This window comes from Cheilinus undulatus, linkage group 7 (genome assembly GCF_018320785.1).
Source record: "Cheilinus undulatus linkage group 7, ASM1832078v1, whole genome shotgun sequence".
Lineage (NCBI taxonomy): Eukaryota > Metazoa > Chordata > Actinopteri > Labriformes > Labridae > Cheilinus > Cheilinus undulatus.
In genome coordinates this window covers 16,622,794-16,635,858 of record NC_054871.1, presented here as the reverse complement: position 1 = coordinate 16,635,858, position 13,065 = coordinate 16,622,794, and the positions used below count along the sequence as shown (strand labels likewise).

The 13,065-nt window shown below is 37.1% G+C and overlaps 1 protein-coding gene across 3 annotated transcripts in view; it reads left to right on the top strand.

Moving 5' to 3' along the window:
* The first annotated feature begins 5,404 nt into the window (after positions 1-5,404).
* Positions 5,405-13,065, top strand: part of rfx2 (regulatory factor X, 2 (influences HLA class II expression)) — a 37,330-nt gene continuing 29,669 nt past the window's right edge. For all 3 annotated transcript variants that reach the window (XM_041791309.1, XM_041791308.1, XM_041791307.1), the window contains exon 1: positions 5,405-5,590. In XM_041791309.1, coding sequence (XP_041647243.1) covers positions 5,406-5,590 — 185 coding nt within the window. In that variant the 5' untranslated portion in view covers position 5,405. The remainder of the gene's footprint in view (positions 5,591-13,065) is intronic.

Sequence of the window (13,065 nt, the reverse complement as noted above, 5' to 3'; positions counted from 1 at the left end):
AGTAGGCCCGTTGGTCCACCCTAAAAGTCCACTTACTTATTTGTTCATACAGCCAATATTTACAGCTGCTGTAGGCAGATATAGGTTATTGGTTGTAAATACTGGCAGAAATGTTCATAGCTGTGGATAAAGATTATTCATTTATAAGCTAATGTCATCTGATACCAATATGCCATAATATCAAATCCTTGGCACCTACAGTGCATTTATCAATTGTTTACACTGTTCATTTTTTTAAATATACATATATATCTTTTACAAGGCAAGGCATTTAAAGCAACAGCAGCATTACAAAAAGCAAAGAGCAGAAGACTGTTAAAGATAGAAAATAAGAATATAAAAAAATTTATGTAAGAATACATTTTTAAAGATAGCTACAGATATAAACAGACATGTATAATAATATAGTGTAAGACAGTGTAAATTTATGATTGATATACACATAAAATTCTTTTTTTTTTTCAATATATTCTTAAACATGATCTTTGACAGATTCCCACTGGGTGATGCATCGCAGCGCCCTACTCTTAATGCCTTGTATCGGTCCCCAGGGACAGATAAAGTTTTAGGGAATATCTTGCATCCCTCCTTATTTTGAGGCTAGTGTAGAACCACTTGTGTAACCATGGGTCTTCCAGTCTAGACTTTCAGCACAGTCCTCCCCCTAAAGAAGTTTCCTTTTCTTCCCCCTAAAGCCAGGCATGCTATCACACCATTCCTGAGTCCAAGAAACATATATGTGATCAAAATCTCCATTATTTATTCTTACTGCCCACTGTGCTACTTACAAACAAAATTCTTGGCTTTGTTGTTAAGAGAAGAGGTCTCTTTCAGAAAATGGCAGTGGATTTTATCCAGTTAAAGATATGATGAGATATAATCCATTACTCCCCTAAATATCTGAGACAGAAATGATTACATTAAATATTTAATTTGGTTAAACTTAATTTAAAGACGTGTTTAGGGATGTAGAAAAACATTTGTGCAGGTTTTTATGATTTAAAACTTCCAAGACTGTCATGTTTCATACAGTGCCTATAAAAATATTCACCTCTTGGATGTTTTTCCCTTTTATTGATTTTATAAATTAGTCCTGGTCAGTATAATTTGGCCTTTTTGTTTGAGGGAAAAAAAGACCAAAAATGTCTGTAATGTCAAAGTGAAACCAGATTTCTATCAAATAATGTCAATAATACAAAAATATATAATGTAAAATAAGTGACTGCATAAATATGCATCCCCTTTTAAGTGACCAAACTAATTCTACAGATGTCTAGCCAAATGGTGCTAGTAGTCTCACATTTAGTGAAATGGAGAGTACCTGAGCCCAGTAAAAAGTGTCTAAAGTGATTGTAGTAAAAGACACCTGTGTCTCGAAGGTCCAGTCACTGGTTAATCAGTATTCCTGGCTACCAGTACACCATGAAGACAAAAGAACACTCCAAACAAATCAGAGAAAAGGTTATTGAAATGTATAAGTGAGGGGATGGATACAAAAAAATCCCAAGGTACTGAACATCCCCTAGAGTTCAGTTAAATCCATCACCAGCTAAAGGTGCATCTGCCAAATACTGACTCGAAGTGGGTGGATATTTATGCAGTTACCTAATTTACATTACATGTTAATATTCAACTGAGATTACTTTATAGAAATCTGCTTTCACTTTGACATTAAAGAGGTTTTTATTTGTAATTTCTTTATTTAATTATATTGACCATTGCTGGTTTATAAAATCAATAAAAGGGTAAAACATCCAAGGGAGTGAACACTTTCTGCACTGTATATTGGTAACTGCCTTAGGGCAGATAATACATCCCCTAATCCAGTGGTTCACAACCTTGGGGTCGGGACCCCATTGGGGGTTGCGAGACACTGAAAGGGGGTCTCCAAATGCCTTAAAAAAAACAAAGAATATTTCAGCCACAATTTAACTCCTTTTTACCACTTTTTATGCCCATTTTGCCACTTTAACCAATGTTTGCCACTTCTAAACCATATCTGCTACTGTTTAAATCCAATTTCATCACCTTTTCCACCACTTTTTGCCATTATTAACCAATTGTAGCAAGTCATTTTTATTCTTTTTTCACAAAAGGGATTAACATCTTCAGGAAGGCTATTTACTACACAAAAAAGATATTTTTTTCTTGATAAGAGTGGTTATTATTTTCAGGTTAAAAATAAAATATGGATATCACAGCTTAACTTTACCACACACCATGGTTTTGCTAATGTCCATGGGCCCCCAGTTTGGCTGGGTGCCACAAGGCTCTCATTTATCCCATTTATGGGCGACTTTATCTGCACATGACTATTCCAAATTGTGCATGGCTGTGTTCAACTACCTTCAGGTACAGTGGGGGTCCCCGGTCTCTGGCACCTTCATTTCAGGGGTTGCAGGTTGAAAAGGTTGAGAACCCCTGCCCTGATCAAACGATAACTGTCAAGAACCTCTGATCCTTTTTTAAATCTTTCATAATATTTATATTTTGCATGTTTGCATAGCATAAATAAAAAATTGTAAATCTGAATATTCATGAATTGAAAAATGATAGTAATCAGTTTTGTGTAACCAAAGTATGGGGTTGCAAACACAAATTATCGAGCTTCATTTCAAAATGAAGCTCGATAAACTCTTTCATCAGACACTCCATGCCTCTTAAATCAACAATTTGTCACGCCTCTCTGTTTAAAGATCTAAGTCTAAAGAACAGGCTGACTTATTGATTCATGAAAATTTGGTATGTTCTGTCCAGACATTACATAACTGAGTCCAAAGACTGCATATTTCTCCTCCTACTGAGTAAAGTATCATGTTTAGAGGTGTAATGTTTCTTTGATATGTATATCTCACAGTCTTCCCAGGTTTAAGACTTCCAAAAAAAAACCCATAAAGACCGTTACTTTATCGGGCCCCATTGCCACTGATATCAGTAACTGTGCATGGGCTTTTTCCTCTGCAGAGCATAAAAGGCACATGTTCCCAGACACCTGGCCAATATTTGGCCCAATGTACTATTTGCTCATGATGTAATCATAATTCTGTACTAAGACTTACCAATGTCTAGCCCTTTATCTGCTTTTTCAAATCAATAATTACATAAAATGGAAGCACACTCATGTTTTTGGGCACGTATCTACAGTATCACAGCAAACCACCTGGCACCTTTTTCATTAAAACCTGACAATGTGTTGCAGTCGACTGTTCGCTGTGACTGTCTTTTTTCAGTGTTTAGACAGATACTGCCACCATGTGCTCAAAATGAGAAAAGAAGTAAGACAAGATTGATTGCACTTCAGCAACTTTTAAGTTTGATGTGTTTTAGTTATTTATTTTCACAAAAAACACCAATTCATTTACAGCATGTATAACCAAAAATAAAAAATAGAAAATCAGGATGTGAGTTTACTTTTAAAGTTATATTTAACTGAAGCAGTACTAGTTCAGTGTGTCTGATACTTAACTGATTGTAATGTCTTTACATCATTAGTAAATCTAAAAATGTAAAAGTTTAATAGCACACACTGAACCTTAATCACTCATTTATAAAACTGTGATTGTGTTTGTCACACATTTTGCATATAAAGTACATAAACACTCACTTTATGTAAATAAAGTTATAAAGTCAGCTACCTAATATGCATTCCCTTGCACTCTTTAAGAACAGTTTTAAAGACGTATGATATTACCTCTTACTGTACATTCTAATTGTGTTAAGGCTCCTCTGAGGGACATTTGGTTAGAGTCATTCTGCCCCACCTCCTTGACAAAGTAGCACATTTGATCTCTTTGCTGATCTTGGCCTGTGCATATATTAGCAGGGTGGAAAAATTACAAGACTATTGTACTTAAGAAAAGGTACATTTAATTTGTATTAATGCACTTAAGTAGAAATAAAAGCACTGGTCAAAGATCTACTCAAGTATAAGTAAAAAGTATTTCATTTAAAATTTTTCTTAAAGTACTGAGTATTGGGAAGTTATCTACTGAGGAGTTACAGTAAAATATGATCTTTCCTTATTGGCAGTAACAACATCCACAAACAATTATCCAGTTTCATGTTGTTGACAGAAAGCTAGAACCTTCTGCTGACTTGTAGTTTTTGTTTTTGTACTTAGTAATTGATGATTTTTAAAATGTGATAAGGTATAATACTTCCCCAAAAATTACACATAAGAGTAAAGTAAAAATTACTGATTTCAAAATGTACTCAACAAGTACGACTGTACAGAAGCTGTAATATGTGATAAGTTACTTTCCACCCCTGGAATTAAATTATAAGTTCTGGAAAAATATCTAATATTCATCCTTTGGATAGTTAATTGCATCACATCCTTTTTTAATTCAAATGAATTATTATCACTTCATTACTCAGTTCATGAGTTTTTATCATCTCACATAACTGCCAAAAGGGTGAATGTTAGACTTTTATTTTTCAGAAGTCATTACTGATATGTTTTCAGTTGTATTCTTTGTTACAAGGACCAAATTATTATTAACTGAAGCTTTATTATAAGCCCTTTAGGCTTCCTACCTCACCAGCAATTTTTTTCATATTACTCTTTGTTTTTCATGGTTTGTCTTTAGGCTTTTTTGCCTTACTGGAGAGACAGAACAGTGGATAGAATCAGAAACAGGGATGAGAGAGTGGGGAATGGCAGGTAAAGAGCCACAGGACATACTTGAACCTGGCCAACTGCGTACATGGGGGGGCTACCTAACCACTAGGCCATCTATCCCCTAATTTTTTCTCTTTCTGTAGTTTCAGATACTTAACTAAAGAGTTGAGTTGAATCTTTTTTCAAAATGAAAAAAAAAAAAAAATACATGTTTTAAATGATAAACTTCTAAGTCACAGAAACTACATTTTATAAGTTAGAACATGTTAACTTCAAATATTTTCATCAATCAATATTTTATTTAATGTTCATTTTTGATGCTTAAGAGTTGAAATCACATTAATTTTCATTACCCTACCTTATGTTCACCCTTAGATAATAAGTGAAAATGTCTGCATTCTTAATGATAAATGATGAATGAAAAACAATACAAATGATAGAATTTGCCAGTTTTTTTTTTTTTTTTATCAAATTGCAACAGTTACATCAAATCAACCTCAAATTAATCAGATCGATACATAATTTATCCTTTCTTTTAATTCAATTGTATTTATATCACTTCATGATTAAATTAACGTTAGTTTTCTTTACCACTTCCACTTTTATTATTTTTATTTAATTTGTGTTTTCACCCCCAATATTTATTGAGGACCATGCACTTTAACCTGCTCCTGAACTTATACCGCCCCCTAGCGAATACAATCATATTTACATCTTGCTTTAAACTGGGCGGTACTTCCGGTCCGTTTGGCTCCTCCTCCTGTATAGTGAGGGCCCCTGACGTATGCATTCGAGGGTAGCAACAGTTGCCTCGAGACCCCCTCGCGCCATAGTGACTGTAGCCGTGGATACAGTTACTTACCAACGGGCGCAACACTCAGCAACAGCAGCAGCAGCATCTGGAAGTCAGAGAGCGCGTGGGAGAGAGGAAAGAGAAGAGCCAGGGCAGAAGTTTTCTCTAAACAAAAGGTGACTATATTTTCTATAGAGTTGAGTTTCTAGCTGTTGAAAATTGACTGCTTATGCTGACCGTGAAGGTTGTTTTCCACAACACAACTTTCCCTGCTTGTAGCATCCGCCCCAAGTTAAAACGGCTCCACTCTTCATTTAACTGACGGTCACCATCTGCTGCCAACAGCTTCTTCAACTAAAGTCAGCTCGGATGGAAAACAACAATTTCACCTCCGCTAACTTCTGTCGCTGCCGCTGCTCACAGCTTCACCGTTTCTTCTTGTTAAAATGAAATTGACTTCACTTTACACTTGTTGCTGCGCTGTGTGGTGGGTGCCGAGAAGTGAACGCACTTCCAGCTCAATCCCAGCAGGATGGATGGTTTGGGCTACCAGTCAAGCAAGCTATGGCTAATGCTAACTTGGGTACACAGAAGTGATCACTGCGAGTTGTTTTTTGCCATTTGTTTGCGATGTGGAGAGCAACTCCTTCTAGTTTGTCACAGCCCCGACAAACTTGAACGTTTGGACTATGTTACTGTAAGTTTTAAAGCAGGTGGGCAAGAAGCTAGCTAGCGTTAGCAGCGCTGGTTCTGGTGTACAAACTGTAACTAACGTCCGTAAACTCAGAAGGAGGGTCACTTTCGTTTAGGTGTACACTGAGCCTGAATCGTTTTGTTGATTTCCACCCACTGAATTTGTCGTAAAGAAACCAAATTTTAATAGACGATCACAAATATAAACTTATTCCGCTGACGAGTGTAACGACGATACCAAATACATTGTGTCACCGACCGATGTCCTAATGAGTACTGTATTTAGAGTAGGTAAACCTTTTTCTTTAAACAGACTTAGGTTTTCGTGATAGATTACATTTTATTCCGCACAAACTTGTTTTGCTTTTGATTTTTAAGAAACAGTTAACTAATGTGAATGTTACAGCTAGGTGGTGCTATGATGGCTTTTATGCTGTATTGCCCACTTTTGTTTTTACAGTCTATTGTGAGTGATGAGTATTTAATCTGTTTAATATGCTTTTAAAACTTGGCATAAAATAATCTGGGCTTTTTAATCTTTATACAAGTCTGATCTAGCAATTAGATTTGATTTAAATCTGTTCACAATATCAAACTAAGAAACACCTGTCCAGTTTTACTCATGCTTTACTAGTTGAACAAACCCTAGAGCAGATTGCTGTTGATAGTAAAGTTGTTTCCAGTTGCACTGATTTATTGCTCTCATTAGTGTTGCTGTTTGGCTTTTTCAGAGTCATTGGCTCATAGCAATCTCTACCCAGTAATCAGGTATATTTTGATCCCCCTTTCATCAGTTCTATAGTGTGACACTGGCATGCTTCAAGCACTTGACATACGCCTTTCTCCTTTGAGGAGTTTAAGTCTCGTGTTTCCCATGAGAAACATTAATTCTAATGAACTACCTTTTCAGACACACTTGTCAAGTGCTCGGTCATTTGTACTGTTGTTTGTTTCTATTGAAGCACGGGGGGAATCTTTGCAGCATGAAAGTGTCTCTAATTAAAGCCCTTGCTGCTAATGAATTGCGATATGTTGTAAACTATGAATTATGTATTTTAAAGGGAGTTTATCTTGTGTTAGAACACAGCTGAATGTTTAGTTGAAGTGACTTTTATTGATGCAGAATAACTATTTCCTGTCAGGTAGAAATAGGTCAAACAAGCCGGGCGGAGCAGGGTTTTATTCATGATAATTAATACCCTTGCTGCATAAAATATTCAATCATAATGTCCATACAGCTTTTGGGTTGAACTGCATGTGTGTTTACAGATAACTGACCCCTTTTTGCAAATATGCCAGAGATGGAGACTTCACTTTGATCAGTGAGACAACTAAGTGCAGCTACAAAGGAAACGAAAAATATGACTGGGCTGAAACTATGTGTAACCCCACCATCCCCACCTCAGCCCACACTTTGAATGGGACAATGTTATGTTTACATGGCAACTCGATACACAAATACGCCTAAGTCATGGAAAGAGAGAGGATGCATTGGGCCATGGGGTGGAATGTAATTCTTTAAAAGTTAGTGTTTTAATCAGGTCATTTTCATCTCCATTGTGAGAGTGCATAGCTTTGCGTCACAGAGGCAGATCTGAAAGTGAAGGCAAAAGCCCTTTTGCTTTTTAGATTTCTTTTGAATTTTACCTGAACTATGCCAGTATTAATGCTTTCAATGACCCAGCTTGCCATGGTCTAGACTGAAGTCTGTGATTTGCAGGAAGTCATGCTTCTTTCCTTCTACGCTCCTTTCCTCTATGATTCTTTTAAGCCCTATCCAGAGTTGTTCATATCATTGTGCATAGTGGCGTCCACTGTTGCCAGTGTGCCATTTTGAGATTTTAATGGACTCGTGTGTGTAGTACAGTTCAGCTATCAATAGGACAGCTGCAGTGGTCTCTTGGGCAGCGGGTGACCTGACACAGCTTTTGGTCACATGTCCTGTGTGTGTGTGTGTGTGTGTGAGAGAGTTTGTGTGCACCTACATGAGTGTGCAAAGTGGATGTGTTTGTGCATGTGCGCTTGCTGCTCATGCTGTATTTAGCTTTATCTTGATGAGGCCTACGCTTGCCTCAGGGAGAAGTTCTCAATCCAATAGTCTGCTACAGATATAGACACAGACTCAGCCTCTGCCATCAGTTTTGTCCCCGCTGTTTAAAGTTGATCATATCCGTATAGAGCGGCATTAACCTCCTGCTGTGCTGTCTTAACTGCCTGGCTTATGCACTTTTTATTGTCTGATATTAACATGGATTTAATGGTTTATCCCATAACTCTAGTCAAAGGCATGTCAGGAAATCATCGAGCAAAGCAGAGGAACTGTGAGAAGAATGCCTTGTGGAGCTTGTTAAGTGGAAAATAATGGTGTCATTTGTACACATGAAATGTTTCAGTTTCATAATCTTCCTAATTCATTTATTTGTGAAGGGCTTCTCACTTTAAGTGATGTGCTCTTACAGTTGTATAAGAATCTGTTGAAAGGAAAACACTTTAAGTATCCTTGTGACTCTTAGATCAAGTCCTCCAGCAACAAAGAGTTTGGAAATCATTGTAGGCTTTTGCTGCTAGGTAACCAAAAAAAGAAAACAAATCTTGTCATATACCAGGGAAAATGTAGCCACTGATTGGCTCTCGCCTGGTGGCAACAAGTTGAAACTTGCTGTGAAATGAAATGTTTTTCAGTCTGTCTCTTACGCCTCTATGTGCGTGTCATCAGGAGCATTCTTAACATTCCACCTGTTTGTATCGCAGCTACACAACTGCTAATTAAATTTCCTGCCACAAACAGCAGACAAGGCAGTGACATTTGCATTACAATGCTTGACCCCCCCCCTCACTCTTTCAGGCAGGGATAGTAGCAGCCCCCCACCCTCTCTGCACTTTCTCTTCTTTTGTAGAGTTTAGACCATTTTGTTAAGAAATGTTTGTTTGGCTTGAAACTGGACTTCTGTCAGTGCAAACCTGCTACACACTAATTACCAGAACCACAACTAGGACTTTAGTGGAGTGAGATTTGAATGGATTAGCAAACAATAGATCCAGACCAATTTTTGGATTTCATTTGTTTGGTCTCAAGCAAAAGCTCTCCAGTAGCTAATTAATCAGGGGTTTTGGTGTGGAACAATGGTAGAGGACACACTTGTGACAGGTGGAAACAAAGTGGTTTCAGGCAACACTGGATTTCCTTAAAGAGCTACCTACGGCTGATCTTTCAGAATCGTCTTGTCCTTCTCATTAGCTTCAAAAGGAAACAATGTTAACATGGCACTGCTCAATAGAGGATTGCTTAAAAGCAGCATTGTATTGTAATTATTTTTCATGTTAGAATCAACACTAGTTGCGTTGCCTTAATAAACTTCCTACATATTTTATTCAGTGAAATGCCTCCACTAACAAAGTAGTCAAAGTAATCAAGACTTTCCTCCTGAAAAAATTCAGTAAACCCTGAACTAAATGGCAAGTAAAAATAACTAGATGTGATTTTGCACCAGTAAAGAGGATTCAATGTGGTTCTTTGATTCCCAGCTTGATGCAATTTCCCTGCAGCATCCCTGTTTTCACATCCCTAAGTAATTTAATGGGGAATTATCTGGAAATAACACTGAATAAAAATGGAATTAGCCTGTGAATGCAGCTGGTATGTCACTCATGATTTTCTGATGTGTAATATCACTGAATCGTTCTGCTTTCAGAGAAGATGATTTAAAATCCAGATTTCCTCCTGTTTCCATATAACAAGTTGAGCACAGTGGCTTAGAAAGATTGCTAGTTGGCCTAAAACAATCCCTAAGCTGGGTTTCTGTATTAAATACACACTATGTTAAATCACTGATGCTATTTTCTGTCAAAGAGGCTTTAAATACTTAAATTTCAATCTGATAGCAAGCACTCAGCCTGGAATGGTATGAACAACAAGCACTTGGATCCAGCTCAGATTTCCTGTATTAACTGATGACTCATTGTGTCAAGTAGTGCTTTTGAAAGCATACTGTACATACAGTGTGGTGATTCTCTCTCTGTGTCATGTCTCTGTGGAGTGAAAGTGTGCTAAACAGGCAGACTCCTCCACTACAGCAAACTGTTTATCACAGGTTCATCGGTCAAGATTGAGGCAGCACACTACCAACATCTGAAGTAATCTCCACAGAATGTGGCTCCCTGGGAAATAAAAGCTCAAGGGTTGGAAGCACACCTGTTTAAAAGAGCAATCGAAAGTAAACCTAAAGAACATTAGCGTGAGCGTTTCGCTTGCATGCAAGTCTGAGCAAGGCTGAAGTACTAAGACACTTTTTTCACTCCAAGCTCTCAGTGTTATTGACTGGTTTAGATTAAATGAGCCACAGTTGGAAGAATTTGAATTGACCCCCTCATGCCTCGGGCATAGAAGTTATACTTTGCAATTCAATATGTTTGTTCGTTTGCAAAATCACTGATTATTATTTGTATGTGTTATAAAATTGGCTGGAAAAGCAGGCTGTGGCCAACTGATAAGTCCTTGATCTCCAAACAGGAAACTGGTGGAATTATCTTTCCACTGTCTCATGAAGATCTACTTAAATTTAAGAGAGAACTATTGTAATATAATCTTAACATTTTCTGTGTAAAAATTAGAAGTTTGGGGTATTTACAGCTATTATAGTGGATTTATCTGGGACTATTTTAAAACTGGATGTTATTTCTATTTAGTACAGTTATTAATCGAAAGGCTTTGAAGTGATTTAAATGCTTGTAAAGTTGCTAACACAATGGTATTTGGCGGCGCCAATGTCAGGCATCTGTTAAACCAAACAGGTATTTTGACTAAAGCTCTCTCATTTATATCAACTGTGTGAAGCCTTTGAACAGCTGTGAAATGAAGACACTCACATGTATGACCATAGTCTAATTTTCTCCCAGCTCCCTCTTGTGTTCTTATTATTTTTCCCTTTTTTAACTCTCAGAATGACCAGCTGAAGATTTTAAACGCTGGAGATGGAGCTGTGGGTGGGTGGGGATGGAGTGGGCAAATCTGGAAAGGGTTAGAAGAGGTAGGGCGTTGGGGGACTGGAGGAAGTTGCAAGTGTAGTGCTCGGGTGACCACACAATCTCCATGGCAACCGTTTGATCTTTCTCTTCTTGGCTGTCAGGCCTGCAGTGCACATGGTGACGGAGTGGACAGGTTTTGCTGATGACCAGAGGTGGGGAGGTGAGTGGGAGAGGGGAAGGAGGGGGCACTTGGATCAGAGGCAGTGGTCAGTGCCTCCTATTTTCTGCTCTCTCCCTCTCTCTCTCCCCTTAAACTCTGCCATCTGCAGACCCCGAGAGCTGCTTTGATTGGATTAGCCATGAATTAATGAGACAGGCTTGAAGAACAGCCTCTGTTGTGGAAATCTCTTATCATATCTTAATTCGTTCTTTGTGTGAGCGTGTGCCTGTGGGATCTTATAGGTTTTTTAATGAAGTCAAAGAATAGAAAGGTTAATGCTTTTTTTCAAACCTGCAATTGAAAATGAAATATTTTCTTAAAAAAGAAATCTTAATTTGAGTTAAAAATTCATCTTCTTTACATACCTGTTGTTCTTCTGGTTCATGTATTTAATTTCCTCCTAAAACCCCGCATTTACATGAGGACATCACATTTTGATTTTCCTACAGTATAGTTATGATTTCTGCTTTTAGAAATTTTGATATAATTGTCTAGAATGTCCACTGAAGTTAAAGTAATTCTCTTGAAATGTTCACAGAAAAAAAGACAGGTTTGTTGTCAAATTTGTAGGTATTTTCTTCAGAATTGTAGGGGTATTTTTGTATGTTTTGGATTTTCATTAAAGGTGGGAAGGGGGGACATTTGGAACTTGGGGTATTAGTTTGGATTTTTTTGGTTACTTGCTTCAAAATTTTCAGGCATTTTTTGGGAAGTTTGTAATTTTTAGGAATTTGATTGGATTTTTCTGAGGGGGCTTTAAAAATTTTAGGAACATTCATTAAAGTTGGAGAAATTAATGATAATTTTATCAGCATGGGCAAAGCGTCCTTTGATATTTTCAAGAATCTCATGGAAGTTTAATTATATTTTTTTAGGATGTTTAGGGGAATTTTTCAACAATTTCATGGCATTTTAAGGAATGCATTTGTTTTTTTTTCTGGAATTTGCTTTGAAATTTTGGGAGGATTTACTTTAAAACTATGGAATTTACTTATAGAATTTCTTGAATTTATATGGATTTTTTGGGGATTTGTTTATTGGATTATTTAGAATTTGTGATGAAGTTTTAGGGAAACGTTATGGGAATATTTGAAGAAATTTCGAGGGTATTTTTCATAAGAACTTGGTTTTGCCACTGTTTGGCCCTGAATTGATTCAATTCTGATTCACGTGGCCCAAATTTGATTTGATTCACAATTAGATTTGATCTGACCCGATATAGATTAATGTAGAGATGTTTTTATATACAAGTTATTTGCTTCAACATTAAAAGAGCTACCAGGTGGGAAAAAAAGGTGGAAATAGTACAAAGCTTGTATTGATAATGTGCCAAGATATCCAAAATAAAATGATTGGGTGTAAGGTTTGAAACTTAAATAAGAGTCTAAATAAAAGAGTTTAAAGGCAACTGAAGGTCAAGTCCCAAGCTGCATGAGCAACGTAAGTCTGAGACTGGTCACACAAGGACCAGTTTCAGATTTGGATTTTTTTTTAACCCAGTCCTACGACTGAAGACCCCCAAAACTGACCACCTGACCGCCAGACAAAAAAGTGCTAAAAACCCCTTTCTAGTGCTGTACTTTCTGCAGAAAAAGGACCTTCAGGAGATTTGCAAACATCATTTTGGTCAAAACTAATTCCTGTTCAACGACGAGGCTAATATTTTAAACTTATCAGGACTTACTTTTTCCAAGTAAGTGAGAAAAACTTGAGATGCTTTCCAGACAAAAGCTCAGGTCTCATGAGGATATATCTGTATAGTGCTGAAAAAAT